A 21,127-nucleotide genomic window follows, 5' to 3' on the forward strand; every position below is an offset into this window, starting at 1 on the left:
ATCCTGCCTTGTATCAACGGTTCGGCTGCTCGTGTCAAATGTTCTCCAGAGTCACCAGATCTCAGCTCAACAGATCACCTTTGGGATGTGGTGGAACAGGAGATTGGCATCATGGATCTGCAGCTGACAAATCTGCAGCAACTGTGTGATGCTATCATGTCAATATGGACCAAACTCCAGTACCTTGTTGAATCTATGCCATGAAGGATTAAGGCAGATCTGAAGACAAAAGGGGGACCAACCCAGCATTAACAGGGTGTATAAGGTGGCCAATGAGTGTACATTCTTTCACATTTTTATCATTTCAGGACCATGGACAGCGCCACTCTCTTGTTACTGTTAATAGAGTTAGAAAAAAGGAAAACAATAAAAAACAAATTTTTTTGTCTCAATATTTTTTTACATGCTATGCCCCGTTTAACAGAAAAGGACGTGCCTCAGTTTCATCTTTTTTTTAATGGAAGGTTGATTGTCACAGCTCCAAAACAAATTGGAGTCTGGTTTTAAATGATGTCATCTGTAAACTCGTGGGAGCAAACTTTTAAGGCATTTTGTGTTTTACAGTGTCAAACCCCACCACCACTTTCATCCCTGTCTACTGGTCCACTCTGGTAAATGCACCTACTCCCACAGACACTTCCGAATTGAACGTTTTTATTGGCCCGGTCAAACTGGTGTTCACGTGCGCAGAGCTGCTTCCACGGTCTCAAAGCCCAGCGGCGTAAGGCTTCTTCGTCAGATCAAGTTTGACCAACACTGGCCGCGTCCAATCAAAGATCAGATCAGCTCCTTCTTTCCTCCACGACCCCTCCCCTCCCTCTTTCCTTCTGCCTCTCTCTCTCCCCTCTTTCTTAGTTGAAAAAAGGGAAGAAAAAAAAGCCTCTGCAGCTGTGTTGCACCTCAATGAATGAATTGGTGCACTGTGAGCGCCCATTAGCTATCCACTGGATTTCCGTTCGCTTCCGTCTTTCATCCAGAACATATGAATCTGCTTACACAAACCGTTTCTAGGAGTTGAATAGATAGGTCGGAGAAAATGGCACAACGCGTGGTTCTCCTCCTGCTGTGGCTCTTTGACTGCACATTCGCAGGATTCCCCAATCAGATTAACATCGGTAAGTCTTTTGCTTTATTAGGCTCAAGATGATTCTATTTGGAGAATAAAATGTGGACGAACACAGCGATTTCAGAAAGAACGGGCTCTGCGTAAAAATGCTGCCGACTAACTTGCTTTCCTTTCCCCCTCAGAATGAGCTGCGTGCCAAAAGCTGCTGCTCTTAAAACTAATACAGCAATTAAATAAAGTGAATTGAGTCTAAATAATAGCAATCTAAATTAGTAGGGCTTTTAGTGGAGATGTCGGGAGAAGTCTTTAGTTTTTCCGGTCAGGGCGCAGAGTTACAGCCAGGCGCACAGGTGAATGCAGGAGTTGTTCTGTCATCTGCTTTTTTTTTTTAATTTAAGTGCAATCAGTTTATAAAATTGAAAAAAGCATTTGAAAAACTGCTGAAGAGTTGTCTGATTTGTTCTCATTTCTTTAAGGGGGGCTCTTCATGCGTTCCACTGTGCAGGAGCACAGCGCGTTCAGGTTCGCTGTCCAGCTCTACAACACCAATCAAAACACCACTGAAAAGCCTTTCCATCTCAACTATAATGTCGACAACCTGGAGTCGTCCAACAGCTTTTCAGTCACCCATGCATGTAAGTGCGCTTCCCTGTCAGCCTGCTCGTTGGAATCCCCAGCACTTCTGTCCACCAAGAATGAGCAGAATTATTTATGCTGAACTCCTATGGAGCTTGTAGAGCCCACAGCTGAGGTTCTGCTCACCTCACTCTGACTCAGAAGGTCTCAGTGGGATGGGAAAAAAGAGAGAAACCTGTATGCAAGCACACTTATGTGGCTGAAATTGTCCTGTAAAAACCAGCAATAACGGTTATTTGTGGGAGTAACTCAGAGTATTATTGGATCCACCTTCTCCTGCATTTTGCATTTAATCTGTTGTTAAATGTATTTTAAAGTCAATGATGCAGTATGCTTGTTAGTTTACTCTTTTACGTGTACCCTATCCTATCCATAATTTTGGCTTAATGTGTATTTATGTCAAGAAACGTGACAGTCATTGTTACTCATTTTTATTTAGTCAACTATCTTTTAATATGGACAAAAATGCTTAAAAAGTTTGGATAAAAAGGCGTCTATGCTATTTCAACAACTTCTTGAATTGATTTAAATACAAACTTCTGGGTGCACAGCTCTGTTTGAGTGACTGGTGCGACTGCGTCCCTTTAACCCCCGCATGGCACAGTCATAATGGACCACCGACTACCCGTGAGCAAGAGCGCCTCAGCCTGCTCCGTCCTCTGACTCCTCCTGTGTTAGGGAGCATCTCCCCCCAGCACTGCAGACTCAGCTCATTAGCACTCAGCCCTCATAGCACCTCACTGTCCTGTCATTGGGTAAAAGGAAGAAGAAGAGAAAAAAAATCCATAACTCCCCAACCATTGCTAGCAAATGAGTTGGACTGAGACCTGCAGAGGAGGTGGGTCTGAAGAGGGAGGGAGTTGGAGCAGAGCATCGTATCGCCCTCAGCAGAGCTGCATTCGTCTTAACGAAGGCATCCAAGGGAAACAATAAACAAATGAGAGGGGATATAGGATAGATAATGCTTTGCAATTTCGCACACTTTGAAGAGGAAGGTAAGTGTGATAGACAAAAAAAATAATTGATATCAGAATTTAATTAAAATCAGGGGAAGACAAAGTATAGAACCTGTCAATCAGAGCGCAACATGAAAACATGTGGTGAACTCAACAGTTTATGCTCCCCTGACAGACCTCATAGTTCTCTGCTTCCATGTATGAAACACTGTGCAAGTGCTGCAGTGACCAGTAGCCTCCCCCAGCAGGACTGTGTCACGCCCCTGTTCAAGAGCTATTCAGGGAGAAGCATGCAAACAGTTCAGGATGTCCAAAAAATATATTGTAGATGCAGGTTGTTTGAAGAAAAACTTTCAATGATTGTAACACAATGAATAAGCTTAAATGTATTTAAATAAACCATAAACATACTGCTGACAGCCCAGTCTTTTCAAAAACCCAACCCCTCATCAAACAAAAGAAAGTGTTATTTTTTTTTTTACTTTTTTAAAGACTTTGGTCTTTGTCCCTTTTCAGTAAATAAGTGGGTGCAACTGTCAAAGCAGTGTCTTCTTTGACCTTTTTTACTGATACCTTCATAGATAAACCACTCAGCGACAATCTGGTTCCCCAGTGATTTAACAGGCCTTGAAACTTCCTCGTTCCCAGTCTGTAAGAGCATTTCAGGGATGTGCTGGAGCCGGCCCAAAACTCACAGGACCCAAAGATCTGCTGCCAAGGAGGCGGACATCGCAGAGCAACCCCAGGGGTCCGGTGTTCTGGCCTAATGAGTCAAAGCTGTTCTGGCAGCAAAGTAAACTTGATTAAACAGGTGATTTTACAGTCCTGAATGATAATTAATTGTCTTCTCCATAGATAAAAGAACATTAAGCATGAACAGTTCTCAAAGTTACAGTGACAAAGTGTCCTTTTAAGTGTATTTTGAAGAAAAAAAGTCTGAAGCTTTTGTCAGGAGTTATATTGTCTAACAGAGGTCTGAAAGTGTACACATAACATGCTAAGCCTTAGTGACGTCCACAAGCACCTCTAATGCGCTCTGTCTGTCAATGTAAGGAACAAAACAAAGCTGACAGTTATTAATTATCACTTATCTGCCGACATCTAAGCCTTAAGTCCATGTGCTGTCAGCAAATGAAGAGCTTCAGGTTTTCTTAGTGCCACTGTTTGTTTTTTTAAATTTTTTTAAACTAATTTTTTTAAAATCATTTTATCATCAGTGGGCGCCTTTTACTGCTTCATATCGGTTAACCTTATGTCTGTATATTTTAACGTTTTTAGCATGAAAAGGACAAGTTTGGAGAAAAGTAACAGCATAAACCCAGGATTTTATGAGTTATTTCAAAGATCATTTTTTTTAAGAAATGCAGATGTGCAAATTAAACTAACATTCTTGTTTTTTTTCAGAAACAAAAAATACAAATCCTTAGCTGTAATAAAATCATAATTAAATGCAACTTCTTTCAAGTCAGTTTAAAGCAACATAGGATTAATTGAATTAGTGTCTGTACAAACAATGCGAGGCCTTGGTAATCCTGGAGGCTTCACTTTGTGCCACAGCAGCATGGGATGAGGTGACAAAGCTGTTGTTTCTTTGAAGTAGCACAAGAAATGTTAAATGCGTAATTATCAGCTCATGGTCCATAATAGTTGTGGAAGCTGGTTAGTCAGGTATGAGTCCCCAAAGAGCAGAGACAAAAAGGTAATCAATTTGAGGAAAGCACACAGTTTACTTATGAATGTTCATTCTTGGCAAACTTTTCTGTTTACCTTTTTTTCTGTAATTGCTTTTCTTGAGGCGTGGAAAATAAAACAAAACAGAAAACATCAGCCACCCTTGAGCTTCCTTTTGCCTTGCTATTTATGAGATTACTCGCCTTGATTCTTGATAAAGGCAAATTTTGCACAGCTTGAGTTTAGAATCTCATCTCCCTCTTCTTCATCCCTCATTCTGTCATTAGGCTAATGGTGTGTGTCCTCACTTGCCAGCCTTTTTACATCTGCCTACACATCTTTTATTGAATCTTCCAGGTTTTTAAACCTTGGCAGAAGCACAGACTTCAATGACTTTTGTCTTCTTCCATATTAGTTTTTACTTTTTTTTTACATCTTCTTGCCCTGAAATTGCTTTAAATATGTATGAAAACAAGATAAAGTCAAATTGAGTGGTGTTGTTTGGATTTAAAGAATTACGGGACATAAAAGCATAATGAATGTGATAATTTTTTAACTTTTTGGCATTTGAGACTCAGACAAGTTACTTTTAAGAAAAATATCTTGTAGAAATTTGACAATTCCTTGTTCTTTACACTTCCTAGATGTTTCAGTATAAATCCACAGTACTGATTATTCCCTTATCTCAACTCAACATCCTCTACATTTATGAAATTCATCCCAACAAATTGCAAAGCAAACAAAACATTCTGTGTTTCAGAATTGGATTTAAAAACACGTTTTAGGTCATTTGTGTATTTGTACTGTAGATTATTGTCAAATTGGGGGGTCAAATATGAAATATCCTGATTATTTTGTGGTTATCATACAATTTCGAAATATAAAATGTAAATGTTGGAACTTTTTGGATTATTATTACTTAAATGTAATAGTCTACATTAATTTTTAATACTCTTTTCCAATGCAAGAAAATACAAGGTAATTTAATTGCAAATTTTTTATCTGAGCAGTAAAATAAAACCATTTCTCAGATTTAGCTCCACTGCTGATGATGCTAACCAAAACTGATAACAGTTCAGTTTGCCGTTTAGTTAACAAACCAGCTCCCTGGTCAAAACTTTAGACAAAACTTTTGGAAAATGCCGACCATATTGCCACTGTTTAAGAACTTACTTCAGTCATGGGCCCTATGGTACAAAACCAGGAGGAAAAACAAAACTAGAGTGATGCTCAGGTCAAATTACAAACTGCAAAAATATTTAATTACCGTACTTATATCAGCCTCAGCTTGCTAACTCAGAGGCTGAAAACTAGATGTTTTCATTTCCAGAACATTATTAATTCAACAGCACTTTGTTACTCTTCATGCATTTATGTGTATTTGTATTGATAATAAAACTTAATGAACTGAGTACAAAAACTAAGTGCTAACACGCTACAAGGATTAGCTTCTTCAGTTGACTTTCATGTCCTTGTCAGTCCTAAAAAAACGTGTTTATGAAAAGTTTTTAGATTTTCTTAGACTTAGTTGGATCATGATTAGAATAGTCCAATTATTATATGAAATATTCTAATCTTTTACATAAAATTGTGCATGTGAACACCTTTTTCATAATTAAAAACATACACATGGGTAAAAGCACGCATAGAATGTTCTGGTGCTTGTGTGGAACTTTCTAAGCCTTAATTAGTAAATTGTGGCACAATTTTTTCTTTCCCCACCAATCCAGGCTTTGAATCTTTTGTCTTGTCTTCTAGAGGATTTGGATATGAATGGTATGTTCACAAGCCTCATCACTCCACCCATGATATTCTCATGTTCTTGACGTCTGTTGTTAAGCAAATGAATGAAAGCAAGTGTAAATTCCTTGTAACACGCACCTACACATACAAATACAAACTCAAATGTAATGCCACATATGATGAAAGAGGGGTAGGTTAGTTCCCAGAAAAGAAACAATGTCATGTGTTGCCAACGGTGCATTATTCATAATATGCTCATTAACATGTAAACAGAAATAATTCAGTTATTGAAACACAAGCAAACACATTATTCAGAACCACTCCAGATTATTCTGTGCACATAAACAATCACTTTAATTCTTATGCTCAAACTTGCAATTTCCAGCTATTGAGTACAACAGTAACGTGTGTGCAGCTGCTGTTTTCAGATGACTGATTGAAATGACTGATGTCAATGTTTTATGAATGGTACAGCATTGTAAATCAAATAAATATTGGGCATGAATTTACTTAATCAGTGAAGCAGATTCTTGAGGTTTTGTTGCATTTAATGAACGGATGATCTTTGATGTTTATGTTGGCCGGTCCAGGTTTATGAAACATACAGTATTAATGAGGTATTTCTCATGCTCGCTGCAAAATTATAACTTGACATATGCTCTCCAGTGAAGTACCTATCAACTACCATTTCTAACAGCCCCAACTATCCTGGAAGATTTTATAATTACTGAGAAAGAACAAGTAATGTTGCATGTTCTAGTAAAGTAAAAGTCAGTGATCGAACAAGCTGACCTTAATATCCAGCTAAAGCTTGAATAAAGTTTGTTGCTTTGTTCTTTATCTCAAGTTTCAGAGAGGAAATAAGGAAATGTTTTTACACTATACACTGGATTGATTTGCATTAAGGAACAACCAGTCTTATTCTTAAGAATCTTGCTTAAGATATTTGTTCCCTTTTTATTTAACAAATCCAATTAATCTGGTGACTTCTGACCCACTAGGAAGGCTGAAATGTAAAAGCGTGTTGCGTTTCTCATAGTATTATGCCGTTGGAACACGTGTGAAACAACCTTACCTCCAGTATTTGTAAAGATTCTGTGGATCATTTAGGTTATTTCATTTTAGCCATTTAAAACCTAACTTCTTAACTTTTGTTGTGCATGACAATGAAGACAAAGTCCAAGCAAAGCAGAGCATTTCAAACAGTTCCGTAACGGAGTCCTTGAAAACAAAAATTGACGCCTTTGACCTTTCCAAATCCCAAAATGCATCATGTGTCCTCTGTAACCAGATGCTTGTGTTTAAACAGATGTGAAATATCATCATAACTCAGTGGGGTTGCAGTCATATTGTTGTTTACACACACATCCGTAAAATGGTCGTCTTTACTGACCTTTACACAAACCTTGGAGGTCTATCTCTTTTCAACGACACTAGAAGAGAGTGTTACATGTTAGCACTTGATGGAGCTTGTGTGGCAGAAGGGACTTGAAGCACAGATCAAGGGCCTTCTATTAAATCCTTACACTTATTCTGTTGTGTAGCTCTTGCAGTTGTCGTTTTCCGTGTACTAAATATCTACAAAGTTGGTTTGTACCCAGGGATAGAAATATGCTACAAAAAGCTAGTCATACAAGTAATGGTAAGATAATTGTTATGGTTCTTTAAGGTTGTTACTTCAATCAATGATGAGAATATGGAAAGAAGGATGCAAAAAATGTGTAATCTAATGAAAGGGGAGAGGGATGGTGGCATTAATGCAGAAATGATTTTTTTTTTCTAAGTTGTTCAGTGCATCCGCACCCTACCAAATAAGACCACACATTTGAGACTGAGACCTCTTCAGGCTATGGGGTTATACAAGGACATGCCATCACAGTCCAGCTGTGTTTGAGGCACAGATGGAGGTTTGTTTATGGATGCATACACATATGCATGCAAGTGTGGACGAATACGAGCAATCGCATGCAGAGAAATACTCCAGTTTGTATGCCACAAACTTCCTTCTGCCCTATTTTAACAAGCTCATAAAACACGAAATTCTTTCGTATAGGATGGAATTTTGCATAGTAAATGCATGAATGACTCTGCTTTATTAAGACCGGTAGACATCAACAACATATTAGTTAGGATGTTTAGAGAAGATTTTCCAGACAGCATTTTTGAGTTGATGGTTGATACAGATTTTTGTGAAAATTACTGGTTGATCACCAAGCCTTATTTAAAGGCTCAGTCCAAGGAAAATCCCGTTTTTGGCGTTTTTAACATTTTCTTCTGGCATTTATCTCATTATATTAATTATAAAAAATTATAAAAAAAAAAACAACTCTTGATTCTCTTGATTATGGAGGACGTATAATTAAGAAAATTAACCTCAAAATTGGGTTTTTGAGTATTTCGTTAATCAAATCTTTGTAAATTAGAAGCCAATGACAAAAAGTTATTTAATAAAGCCCGTAGTTGTGACGTAGAAGCTACAATAGGCGGGCAACAAACTCCCTGCTGTCCTCGATTCCAAGGCAACCACTTGTAAATGACAAGATTCATGTTCGCCTTCATTTTCCTTGTCTGTGCTGGCATCTGGCTCAAAATTGTACATCAGCTCCAATATTGCTGTCCATTTTTGTTGCATCTTTAATATGGGATGGGGGTGTGAGGAGCTGTAAGCTAGTGGGAGAGTAAACCTCAGTCATGGGTGATGAAAGGGGGGGCTGGGTTGCTCTGCGCCTGCAGTCCCGCCCACAACTCTGAGGTGAATTTCTGATGAACTACTGTGGTTCTGTCCTAGAATATGACACAGGTTTATTTTTATTTATTTATTTTTTTAACTGCATGCAATTTTAAACCAGTCATCAGGCCCGTGTGTGTACCAAAAGTGTAGTGCTTCAGTTTTTTATGACTGTTTTTTGATTTCAGGTTTGAAATGTAAAACTTTTTGCCTTTTGACTGAAAAACATTTAGTATTCCCTTCTAAAACAGCGACAGCATTGTTAAATGATTTACAGCCATAAGAAGTCAACAAAAACACACAAAGGAAAATAAGTTTTAAAAAAAAGCACTTTGATGCTTCAGTAAAAAACATCCAAAACGGAGAAAATTCTGAGTGTTACAACTTTAATAGTTTAAAATATTGTTTAAATGTTTTACATATTTCAGTGTCAGACTGCCTTTTTCAATAAAAGTCCACAAACTCTTCAACTAAATTGTATTGAGCCAAAAAACCTTAATGAAAGCTTTGTAAATAATCAAATACATTCATCTGAAATAGGGTTATATAACTATATAATCTATGATTGTTACTTGAAACTGCACACTGTTGTTGTTTTGAATTTAAATCAACTGTTTTATAAACTGAAAAGGACATGGTTCCATCCGACACGTGCCCCCGTGTTTGTGAGATAGTTGGGGAGCAGCGGCAAGGATAGAGGCAAACTCTATTTCAGTCAAGTCAGTTTTAATTTATAGAACTGAACGGACTGTCTTTGTGTTTGAGATGAAATGAAAGGGGTAAAGAAAGGGATTTTCAAGATAAATATTCATGTGAGGACTCTATACATTACCACTGGATAAACATGTGAGCTCACAGTCTTGCTGATCAAAGATCTGTCACTTTTGCTGCACTTCTTAAACAAGCCCAATGGGACACACAGACCTAGGAAAACCACTCCCCGTCAGCACTTTTTAGATTAATAAAAGGCATATTGATCAGACTACATGTTAAGAGCACCTCTCATGCCTAATGAGATGTTGTTTATTCAGACAAAAAATGTCTAAACACCCACACAGGACATGGGACCCTGCCAAAAAATAGAAACTGAATTATATTATTAAAAACATTATATTATGCTTAAATACAAAGTTTATCTGACAAGTTTGTTTTATTCTTAGCAAGTCATTAAGGTTTACGTCCACTGATTTGTCCACCAAGCCACTGAGTTGGTCTCTATTTTCTGGCAGAGACTAACTAAATTTCTGCTTTAGATAAGAAAGAGTATTTTTTATGGCATATTCTTCTAACTAAAAGTATTTTCTTTTTTGTGTAAATTGCACGTTGTAAAACAAGAGGGATAAATGGTTTGGTTAAACAAACAACACAACCCTACAGAAACCTCTGAGAGAAACATGAGCCACTGTTCAGTAATGGAGTGATTTTGAGGTCAGCAGGCCAGGTGGTCTCATGGGGCTGTTGAAGAGGCTAGATATGGGTCTCAGTGAAATGAGAGCAAAAATGAGCCTGGATGGAGTCGCATGCTCTGTGGGCTGCAAAAATCTTTGAGAGGGGAAGCACGCCGACAGCTCATGGGACCGACCCATAATGCACTTTGAGATTAAATTAGGATTATCATTTGATGTCGTCATTTTCTTTAAATATTTTTCACCTCTTTTTTAGTTTATACTCAATGACCTAACACAAGGACAGCTTTTTTTTTTTTGCTTTCAAAACATATGTTATTATTTACGATTTTTCTAAATGTGCTTTTTTTTAAATCTTTTTTGCTATATTTACAACAAAGAACTAAAGGGCTGGTATAAAACTTTGTTGTATTTCCTAATAAAACAACACATAACAGGGTGAAACAGTTCCAAAGACCAAATCTCCAAAGGGAACATTATTTTTAACCTAATTTACTGGCCATGAAATGCCCTCTGCTGCATCTTTTTTAGCATCAGGCACATTGCTGAAAGCAGTAATGAGATTCAAAATACAAAACATAGTACACACTGCAAGGCAGATTCAACACGATGAATTTTTAATCAGAATATCAAAGATCCTCTTAAACTCAACCTGCAGAGAAGAGCTGCTGTCGGAGAGTTATTTATCTTGGAATCAGCGATGTCGGCAGATGTTGTTTGGCAAAACAACAGATTTCCTCCCTTACTGCTGTGATGCCTTCAAGTCTCTGTGCTTCCAACAAACGCGGGGCGTTTGGCCATTTTCAGCTGTGACGGAGTATGACTAGTATGCAGTGGGAGAACAGATTTTTGCTTTGAACGCACACCAAACTTCATCATATGGTAAATTTACTTCAGAGTGTTTAAAGATTTCCCATGCCCCGACACTTATTAGTCCTTGGTGCTGTCTTCAAACCGTCAGTTGGGATTTTTTAATTTCCAATTAATTTCCTCGGACTAATTTTATGGTGTGCTTATCGTGCATTCCAAATTATAGGAGGGATTATGACAAACTGGCCATGGAAGGAATACTCTGATAAAGTCTGCAGCCTGTTATCACAAGAGCAGCTGACAAAATATTACTGCCATGTGTTGGTACTAAATATAATGCTTTTTATAAATATTATTTTATATAATTTACTAATTTGGCAGTTGCAACATGTAAGGATAAACTGCTTTTAAATGCATTTTGTTTTTTAAATCTTTTAACCAGAATTAATGTTACATTGAGAGCATGACAAAGCATGCAAAGCCTTAGAAGATCAGCATCTCAGTTTCGTCAGCAGACATGATGTGGTGTGACAGCCCATCCCTGCTCTGCACATCTGTTTGCAGCTGTTCAAATAATAAAAATGGGCTTAAAACTATAAGTCCACAACCTCAGACTACGTCTGTGTTCCTTTATTGAAGATGGTATCGACGCAGCCTTGTGATGAGCAGGAGGAAGTGGCTGACCATATGAAAAAGCAACGATAAACCCTATGAGGGGACTACACAGGACAGGGACACAAGAATCTCAGACACACATTTGCCGCTGTAAGAAAAACAGTTTCTGATAAGAATGGAGCATACTTGGTGCGCATTTTAAGTAAAATGAACAAGGAGTAGGCCACTGTTATGAACTATTCATCTCGTGCTCTGCGTGATGGCTGCTTTCCGTTTTGTTTTCTCTGTGAGCAAAACCTCTCTAGGAGGGTGGGTTATGTTATTTGCGGCTGAGATTACTTTTTTCATTTGAAAATCTCATTTACCCTCATGTACCCTTTTTTGAAATGGCAGAAATGGAAATGCGTAAAAATCTCAAACCTTCTTATGGATCTCAGTCACTGAAGCAAACATTTTTAACTGACCCCTACTGCTTTTGTCTTTTCTTTTTTTTTTTTTATTCCCCCCTAATATCACCTTTATAGCTGATCTTGGTTCCCATAGATTCTGCAGACACTTGCAGCTACTGTAGCTAAAGGCCATACCCTCCACTTCACTACAATAACTCTAATCACTGAATCAGTAATCCCCTGCTGGAGCTGGAACAGCAGATTTGAATTGTGCTTCCTCAAAGGTTCATGCATTGCTATGGCTTCTGTGGGACAATGAAATTCTGCAGTCTTCCTTAATAGTAGATGCTGATGGCATGGTCCCGACCAAAGTCATACAGCCTTTTTAAAGGTCCACTTTAATGAAAATTGCGTTTTTTGTGTTTTTAGCATGTTCTTGTAGCATTTTTCTTATGATGGGGGGAAATATTTAAAGAAAGTTAAATTTGCATTTCTGAGTATCTGTTTTCTCAAATCATTGTAAATCAGGAGTAGAAGAAAATATGGTCTTGGAAAAAGCTTCTGACTGTGATGTAGAACCTACAACCGGCAGGCGACAAGCTCCTTGCTCCGCTCCATTTTGATACATCCTCTTGTAGACAAATAGATCCATGAACGTCTTTGTTTTCCTCTTCTGAGCTGGCATCTGGCTCAAAAGTGCATGGCTGCATAGCTCGAATATTGTTCACCATTTTTGTTTCACCGGTAATGTGAGGTTAGGGTTGTCAGGGACTGTGAGCTAGCTGGAGAGACAGTAAACATGCTTACCCTGCGCCAACAGTCCTGTCCACAACTATGAGGCGAATTCCAAATGAACTACTGCCATTCTGCAGAAACTATGTCCCAGAAAACAATACCGTTTTTTTTATGCTTTCTAAAAAAAGATCTAAAAAATCCTAATTAAAAGACCACTGCGAGTGCATTCACAATAGATCAAAAGATGGACTATAAGAACCCAAAAATTCCACGATAAAAGCTTCTTCAGGCTTCTGATCACTTTGACCGTATCGCCACCTATTGCATTGATCTTATCCCTCTTGTATTTGTGAGGCGCCCTAAATCCTCAATGCTACAGCCAGTCAAAAACCAAGCAGATGTCATAGCCGTGATGTGATGAAAACAAAGCACCAACAGGGAGTGTCACGACATCGTCTCCCAACTTGTAAATATTGGATCACACTACGACGGGGCTTCAAGCTCGCAGCTCCCCCTCTGCCGACTGAGCAGATTGATCTGCGCATTTCTGGCCTGTTTCAAAAGAGGCAGTTGCTTGCAGAGCCCTGCCAAAACGGCATGTCTGTGCTGAAACAAGCGCTCCATCATAAGTGATTGCTTGTGACAGTTCACAGTCGCCAGGCCACTGAAGCATCATAACCTTGTGAAACTAGTGGATGGGCACTGTAGTACACAGGCAAAGGACAGAAGGAGGACAACATATTAACATAGTCTTTGCAGTGATGCAAAGGAGGCATGTTCTGCCACAAATAGATCCCGCTGTTAATATTAAAGATATCTTATATAATGAAGGCCATTATGAAGGCCAATGTTGCCGCATATCGAGGAGAGTTTTTTGCAGTTGATGATTTAAAGAGTAAGGCCTCAAACGGGGGAGGGGGGGCGCAAACGGCTCTGTTGTTGCATTGGAGTAAAATGTAAATGACAGCGAAAGAGAAATATCTTCTGGCACAGCTGAAGAACAAAACTCTGGGTTTCCAGATCGCTTAAGTTGAGTTTGGCATCGTGACAAATATATTTCAGATTACTCACTGAATTGCAAAGTCGGCGTCAATTTAATCAATTTTGCACAGATTCTGAAAAGAGCGAGATCCTGATCAAACCGCCATAAGTAATATGCTCACAAGCAGTCAAAGCTCCACCGGGTGCTTTGACCTCCTCTCTGCCACATCAATGTCAAGACAAACGTTTCCATGGCTGTCTGTCATCTTGTCAGACTTCTTCTGGACGGATGTGTTAGTGGTGTTGCTTTACATGTTTGTTCCCATCTCTCCCCTGTCCTTAGTGCTCACCATCCCCATGAGAGAAAATTAAGAGAACATGATGTGCTCTTTCAACCGTGACCCTCCTCTGTTCCTCCTTCCAATGGCTAATTCACAGAGAGTGCAATGTGTGGCTCTTGCCATTTCACACATGGGCACGCAAAACCTGTGGGCGGTTGCTCTCAAGCCACTGCCTGTGTTTGCGTGTCCATGCATGACTGTGTTGATGAAATCTTAAAGTGGTCCGTCACTCTGTGATCAGCCGTTTGATCACCGTCTCCTGTATTTGTGTCCCTTAATTACGTTATTCTGTCCCATTTTTCTCATGTTGTGGCTTCATTTGCTGCAACAAGGTGTGATGATCAGGTGGGCGAACTTCATCTCAGACTCGTGACACAGCTAATCAATTACAGCTGCATAATGAGAAGGAGATTTGGAGCAGATTCGTTCTCAAAGCCTCAGCTTTGTTCGGTGTCCGTTGTAACGCTGTTACTGGGTAAAATAGGATGCCAAAGGACACAAACAAGTTCAGCTGCTTTCCTATGATTTTTAGTGATGGAAGTTTTACAGAAAAGATGCAGGGCAAAAAATAAAGCGATGAAGGAAAGCGGTTTGTGAGATCTGCACGGCTTCTACCTTTAACTACGGTGGCTGAGAGGTGCAAGACACGCTTACATTTAAGATACAGCAACATCAAATCCCAGTACAAATGAACAAATCACGAAACACAACAGCAAATCATGAAACACGACAGCAAATCATGAAACACAACAGCAAATCACGAAACACAACTGCGAATCACGAAACACAACAGCAAATCATGAAATAAAACAGCAAATCACGAAACACAACAGCAAATCACAAAACACAACAGCAAATCACGAAACACAACAGCAAATCACGAAACAACAGCAAATCACGAAACACAACAGCAAATCACGAAACACAACAGCAAATCACGAAACAACAGCAAATCACGAAACACAACAGCAAATCACGAAACACAACAGCAAATCACGAAACACAACAGTAAATCACGAAACACAACAGCAAATCACGCAACACAACAGCAAATCACGCAACACAACAGCAAATACTAAAACACAACAGCAAACCACGGAACACAACAGCAAATCACACAACACAACAGCAAATACTAAAACACAACAGTAAACCACGGAACACAACAGCAAATCACGCAACACAACAGCAAATCACGCAACACAACAGCAAATACTGAAACACAACAGCAAACCACGGAACAAATGACAGAGTCCTGAAACACAAAAGCAATTTTGGGTGAAAACTAACAAATACTGAATTACAAAAACAATCTCGATACAAATGAACAAATCCAGAAACACAACAAGGAAAGCGGAGAAACGGCGTCTAACTGAAACGGAACGTCCTGAATCCCGGAAGTGACGGAATATAAAACTAATTGTGTATTATTTTTTACATTTCCTTATTACTGTCTTTTTTATGTGGACATTTTCAATACATGAGACAGTCCAAAAGCATTTCTTCAATTGTATTAGTACAATAATGTTATCCTAGGCACTTTAACATTGGGAGTTGGGTCATCTAGACCCACTAGACAGTCCTCTGAACCTTTTTTCTTCAATGATTTGTGATCTTCACTGGTGTCCATGGATTATATGAAATCTTTCCACCTTTATCCACCTTTGTCATTGTAGGAATAACACATCAATGTAAGGGTGGGGTCATCTAAGATAGCACAAGGGATAAAAATTACAACAACTTTTAAGAAGGTAAAGTTTTTGCTTTTCCGGTATTAAGTGTATTCCCTCTCCGTTAAGACCACTCTAACAAGAATGCTTCAGGACTGTTTCATGTATTTAAAATGTCCACATAAAGAAAACAGTAATTAATAACATTTAAAAAAATCATACACAATTGATTTGCTGTTGTGTTTCAGTATTTGCTGTTGTGTTTCGTGATTTGCTGTTTTGTTTCATGATTTGCTGTTGTGTTTCGTGATTTGCTGTTGCGTTTCAGTTCTTGCTGTTGTGTTTCAGTTCTTGCTGTTGTGTTTCATGATTTGCTGTTGTGTTTCATGATTTGCTGTTGTGTTTCGTGATTTGCTGTTGTGTTTCGTGATTTGCTGTTGTGTTTCGTGATTTGCTGTTGTGTTTCCGTATTTGCTGATGTGTTTCCGTATTTGCTGTTGTGTTTCATGATTTGCTGTTGTGTTTCGTAATTTGCTGTTGTGTTTCGTGATTTGCTGTTGTGTTTCATGATTTGCTGTTGTGTTTCCATATTTGCTGATGTGTTTCCGTATTTGCTGTTGTGTTTCATGATTTGCTGTTGTGTTTCGTAATTTGCTGTTGTGTTTCGTGATTTGCTGTTGTGTTTCGTGATTTGTTGTTGTGTTTCATGATTTGCTGTTGTGTTTCATGATTTTCTGTTGTGTTTCAGTATTTGCTGTTGTGTTTCGTGATTTGTTCATTTGTACTGGGATTTGCTGTTGCTGTATCTTAAATGTAAGCGTGTCTTGCACCTCTCGGCCACCGTATTTAACCGACAATTTCAGTGACACGGACAGTTACCAACATAATCCATAAAGGTGCTTATCGCACAGAAATGTGAAATATATTTAAAGGAACTGATTTGAAATACACAGAACTTCTAATACATTTAGATATAAAGGGCTGCATAGTTGTTTTAAGATTTAAATCCATAAAAAAGAGTCTATTGTTTTCTTCCTGTGACTTTCTTCTGCCCACTGTGGCATTTTCTGCTGCAGCTGCAGCTTCACCAGAACCCTCCTTAAGCTGTAAGGGGATCGACTTTGAGTCTTTTATGCATAAAGCAGCTTAAGTTTTGAAATTTCTCTCAAGTGCCTAAAGTTTATGAAAAGTCTAAACATTTCAATGCCAATTTCAGGGGTTTGACTTTGACTAAAGCATTTTAAAGGCACACTGTGTAATAGAAAATGCTAATGAGAAGCTGGGGGTGAGTCACGCTTTTTCTATATATGTGTAAAGTCTTTCATGAGCACTGAAGACCACAAAATGTTTGTACATGTTTATATCTCAAAAATGCAAAAAGCAGGAAGTTCCATTGAACAATAGTTACAGGCAAATTGTGATTTAATTTTTATTTGAATCAAAGCAGTCACTTAAATTAGATCCCCCACTCAAAAAATGCAATTACTCAAAAAACTAAATCAGTTATTAACACACAGAGAAAAACCTTCAATGTAAAAATAAAACAAATTAAAAGTCTTAAATTAGATCTAAACATTTTTTTAGTTTATTAGACTTGAAATTTTGCCATTTTTTACAATTTCTTTTAATTTCTTGACTTACCAAAACAATGAGGTAAATAAATTAGTATATAAAAATGATTTTTTTTCAAACAAATACGAATGTGATTGTTATTTTCCCTTAAGATACAATACCATGAAGAAGCTGAAATGTCCTTTTTTTTATCAAACAGGACCTACCTAACCACTTCACAATTCATCAAACTAATGTGCATTTTTCCATTTCTATGGATAGTTCTTACTTTTATGGGTTAATGGAAGCTTGAGCCTTTCCAGTTTGTCATTACACATGAAGGAATGCATTCTAGACAGCACATTGGCACATCAGTCTACTGGGCCACACAGAGACAAACGAACATACAAACAATTTACAGTTACGAGCCAAGCTAGCATTTGCTTTTGAGAGAAAACCAAACAGACTGACAGGGAACATGTAAACTAGAAAGAAAAGAAAAAAAACCTCAGTGAGGATTGGACATGAAAAATATTCCTTTGTGGAAACAATAAAGACCACAGTGATGTCAGCAAATGGACATTAAATCTAAAAAATTTGAAACAAGGTTTTTCTGTAATTAGAAACTTGCAAGCTAATTTGGTTGCCTGTAAAGCTGAGGGCGATGTTACGCATGTTTTCATTTATGACTTTGTGCAGAGTGATGAGAAAAATAATATGCAATTTAAAAACTTTTCCTTTTCTCTGAACTGCTTTGAAGTTGTACAGGAAAAGACCTCATTTATCTTATATTTTATGATTCTGAGAGGATTTGCAGACCTTGTTCAGTCAAAGGAGATCAGCTGCAGTCTGATGACATAGATAAAGGGTTGGGAGGGGGGGCAAAGGTTTAATAACATAATAATGTTAGCAATAATTTCAAAACAAAATCGGTGTGTTTTTTGTTCTTGATCCGTCACTATATTGCGGTTCCCTTTGCCCAGTCTTGGAGAATGTTTTTTTTTTTTTTTTTTTGTGTGAAAATCAGCATGTTTTTTTTTTTTTTAATGTGTATTGTATTCTGCATCCTGATTGGCTGTTAACCATAGTTCGTCAATCTTCTCTGTGCTGTGTCTCCTGTACAGTACAAAATGGGTTTGCCACATATACATAAAACTTTGATCGCTGGCAATGCTTTGGTTTTATATTTTATTACCTCGCCTCTGCTCCTGCTCCTACACCTGGCTGTGGTTCCTGTCTCCGGCTCGACTCGCGCCTTTGACTGTCCCCACAACCACGGCTGGATGAAGCTCGTCTGCTGGACTTTTATATATGTAGTTGTAGATTTAGATAAGTTAATTCTTCTCTAAGAGTTCTGGTAAATCGCCTGTCCGTCCTGGGGGAGGATCCCTCCTTCATGTGGGCACCCCTGAGGTTTCTTCGTTTTTTCCGGAATCCGTTTTTTTTGGGAGTTTTTCCTTACCGCGAAGGGGGGTCTAAGGGCAGGGATGCCAGTATAGCTTAGTCAGTTTGTTAGTTCATTTTAGTATTTTCCTATTGAACTCTTTGTATTCATGATCCTTTTAAGTTCATGTTTTACTTCGAAGCCCATCGAGACGACTGTTGTTGTGATTTTGGGCTATACAAATAAAATTGTATTGAATTGAATTGAATTATTATGCCCCGGAGCTTTCACTGACTGCAAGGACCACATTGTTTACGCAGTCGGAAAAGTTTCGGCGCCTTTGAGCAAATATTTGACCCTCACCACATGTGCGAAAATTCACCAAAATTTGCACACACCTAGGACCCGGCGAAAAAGAATTTTTGGCATAGCGAACGACAACACCCCCCCCCCCCACCACCACCACCACCACCACCACCACCACCACCACCACCAAGACGATGACATCAAAGGGAGCGATACCATAAAAAAATGAATGGGCCAAAAATTGCTTAAGGAGCCAAAAAAAAAGAAAAACCAAAATACAAGTGTCAGGAATTTCCAAAGGAAGTTTTGAAATTATTATTAACGCAGCTCGGGGCTTTGATTTTACTTATATTTCTATGAAGGTTTGGAATTTGAGGGAGTTTTAACAGAGATAAAATTGTCAAAATATTATTGTCAGTCTGAGAAAATTGTATAAAGTCTGCAGCAAGGAGCTTTACAGCCTTTAAACATTTTTAATAATTGTAAAAAATAATTTTGCCTATTGAGGGTTGTATTTGGAATGCAACTCATGTGACTAACAAGGGGTTTTGTGATTAAAAAGAATGATTAAAGAGGGAGCACTGAATAAAATGTTGGGTAATGTCACATTCAAGCTTTCCTGGGAACATTATATTATGTCACCTGAAATGACTTTAGAGTATTTAGTAATATGTCATAAAAAAAGATCTTCAGAGCAACTCTGCTCATGGGCATCCCCATTAACACTAGAGCTGAAGCTGAGCAGTTCAGTACAACACTTTTCCCTATTCCCTTTTCTTGTTTTTATGACCCCAAGAAAAAATATGCATGAATAAAAAGATAAAGATTATTTTATTTGATACAAGAAATGTCTGCCAGTCTTCTCTCCAAGTTGGTTTAATGAAAAGACTCTTAGTGGGGGAAAAAGAAAAACCTCCTGTTGAAAATCTTTATTGCTTTTAGTGTTAAATGTATCATATTTCAATTTCAATTTTATTTGTATAGCCCAAAATCACAACAACAGTCGTCTCGATGGGCTTCGAAGTAAAACATGAAATCAAAAGGATCACGAATACAAAGAGTTCAATAGAAAAATACTAAAATGAACTAACAAACTGACTAAGCTATACTGGCATCCCTGCCCTTAGACCCCCCTTCGCGGTAAGGAAAAACTCCCAAAAAAACCGGATTCCGGAAAAAACGAAGAAACCTCAGGGGTGCCCACATGAAGGAGGGATCCTCCCCCAGGACGGACAGGCGATTTACCAGAACTCTTAGAGAAGAATTAACTTATCTAAATCTACAACTACATATATAAAAGTCCAGCAGACGAGCTTCATCTAGCCGTGGTTGTGGGGACAGTCAAAGGCGCGAGTCGAGCCGGAGACAGGAACCACAGCCAGATGTAGGAGCAGGAGCAGAGACGAGGTACTCGGTCAGGTACAGAGCAGAGACGAGCCAGAGATGAGCCAGAGGCAGGATCCACAGCCAGGTGTAGGAGCGGGAGCAAAGGCGAGGTAAACGGTCAGGAACTGGAGCACGGATGAGCCAACTGGAGTCTGGAAGCACTCCCACTCCCCAGGAGGGGAGAGGAAAAGAGGGACAATACATGAATCGCACTGCACCAAACAGAGGCATGGAGAACTAAATAATAAATTATGATCAAGAATAGAGGAGAGGAAGGGTAGAAGTAAAAAAGGAAAGAGGACAGAACCCCAGTGTACCATAGTTACCCCAGCTTCAACTTCTAGCAGCCTTTTAAAAGAAATAGTTATTATTAAGTTTAATTTAAACAAACTAACATTAAGTTAAATAATCTCTGAATACTAACTAGTCTGACAATAAGCCTGTCCAAAGAGGAATGTTTTCAGTCTAGCTTTGAATGTAGAAACTGAGTCGGCCTCTCTTATATGAGCTGGGAGTTTATTCCATAAGACAGGGGCTTGGTGACTAAACGCTCTACCTCCAACCGTACTTTTACTAATTCTAGGAACCACAAGCAGTCCTGCATTTTGCGAGCGAAGTGTTCTGATTGGTTGGTAAGGGACTATGAGGTCCTTAATATAGGACGGGGCCATTCCATGTAAGGCCTTATAGGTTAACAGGAGGATCTTGAACTTAATTCTAGAATCAACTGGGAGCCAATGGAGCGAAACTAAC

The 21,127-nt window shown here is 38.6% G+C and overlaps 1 protein-coding gene across 4 annotated transcripts in view; it reads left to right on the forward strand.

Moving 5' to 3' along the window:
- Positions 1-737: 737 nt before the first annotated feature.
- Positions 738-21,127, forward strand: part of gria3b (glutamate receptor, ionotropic, AMPA 3b) — a 93,844-nt gene continuing 73,454 nt past the window's right edge. For all 4 annotated transcript variants that reach the window (XR_002291017.2, XM_023959269.2, XM_023959270.2 and 1 more), the window contains exons 1-2: positions 738-1,115; positions 1,543-1,701. Coding sequence is in view for 3 of the 4 variants with exons in the window: in XM_023959269.2 (XP_023815037.1) it covers positions 1,037-1,115; positions 1,543-1,701 (238 nt within the window). In the remaining variant the exon portion in view is untranslated. The remainder of the gene's footprint in view (positions 1,116-1,542; positions 1,702-21,127) is intronic.

The sequence above is a fragment of the Oryzias latipes genome, chromosome 10, assembly GCF_053564925.1.
Source record: "Oryzias latipes strain Hd-rR chromosome 10, Olatipes_Hd-rR_3.1".
Classification (NCBI taxonomy): domain Eukaryota; kingdom Metazoa; phylum Chordata; class Actinopteri; order Beloniformes; family Adrianichthyidae; genus Oryzias; species Oryzias latipes.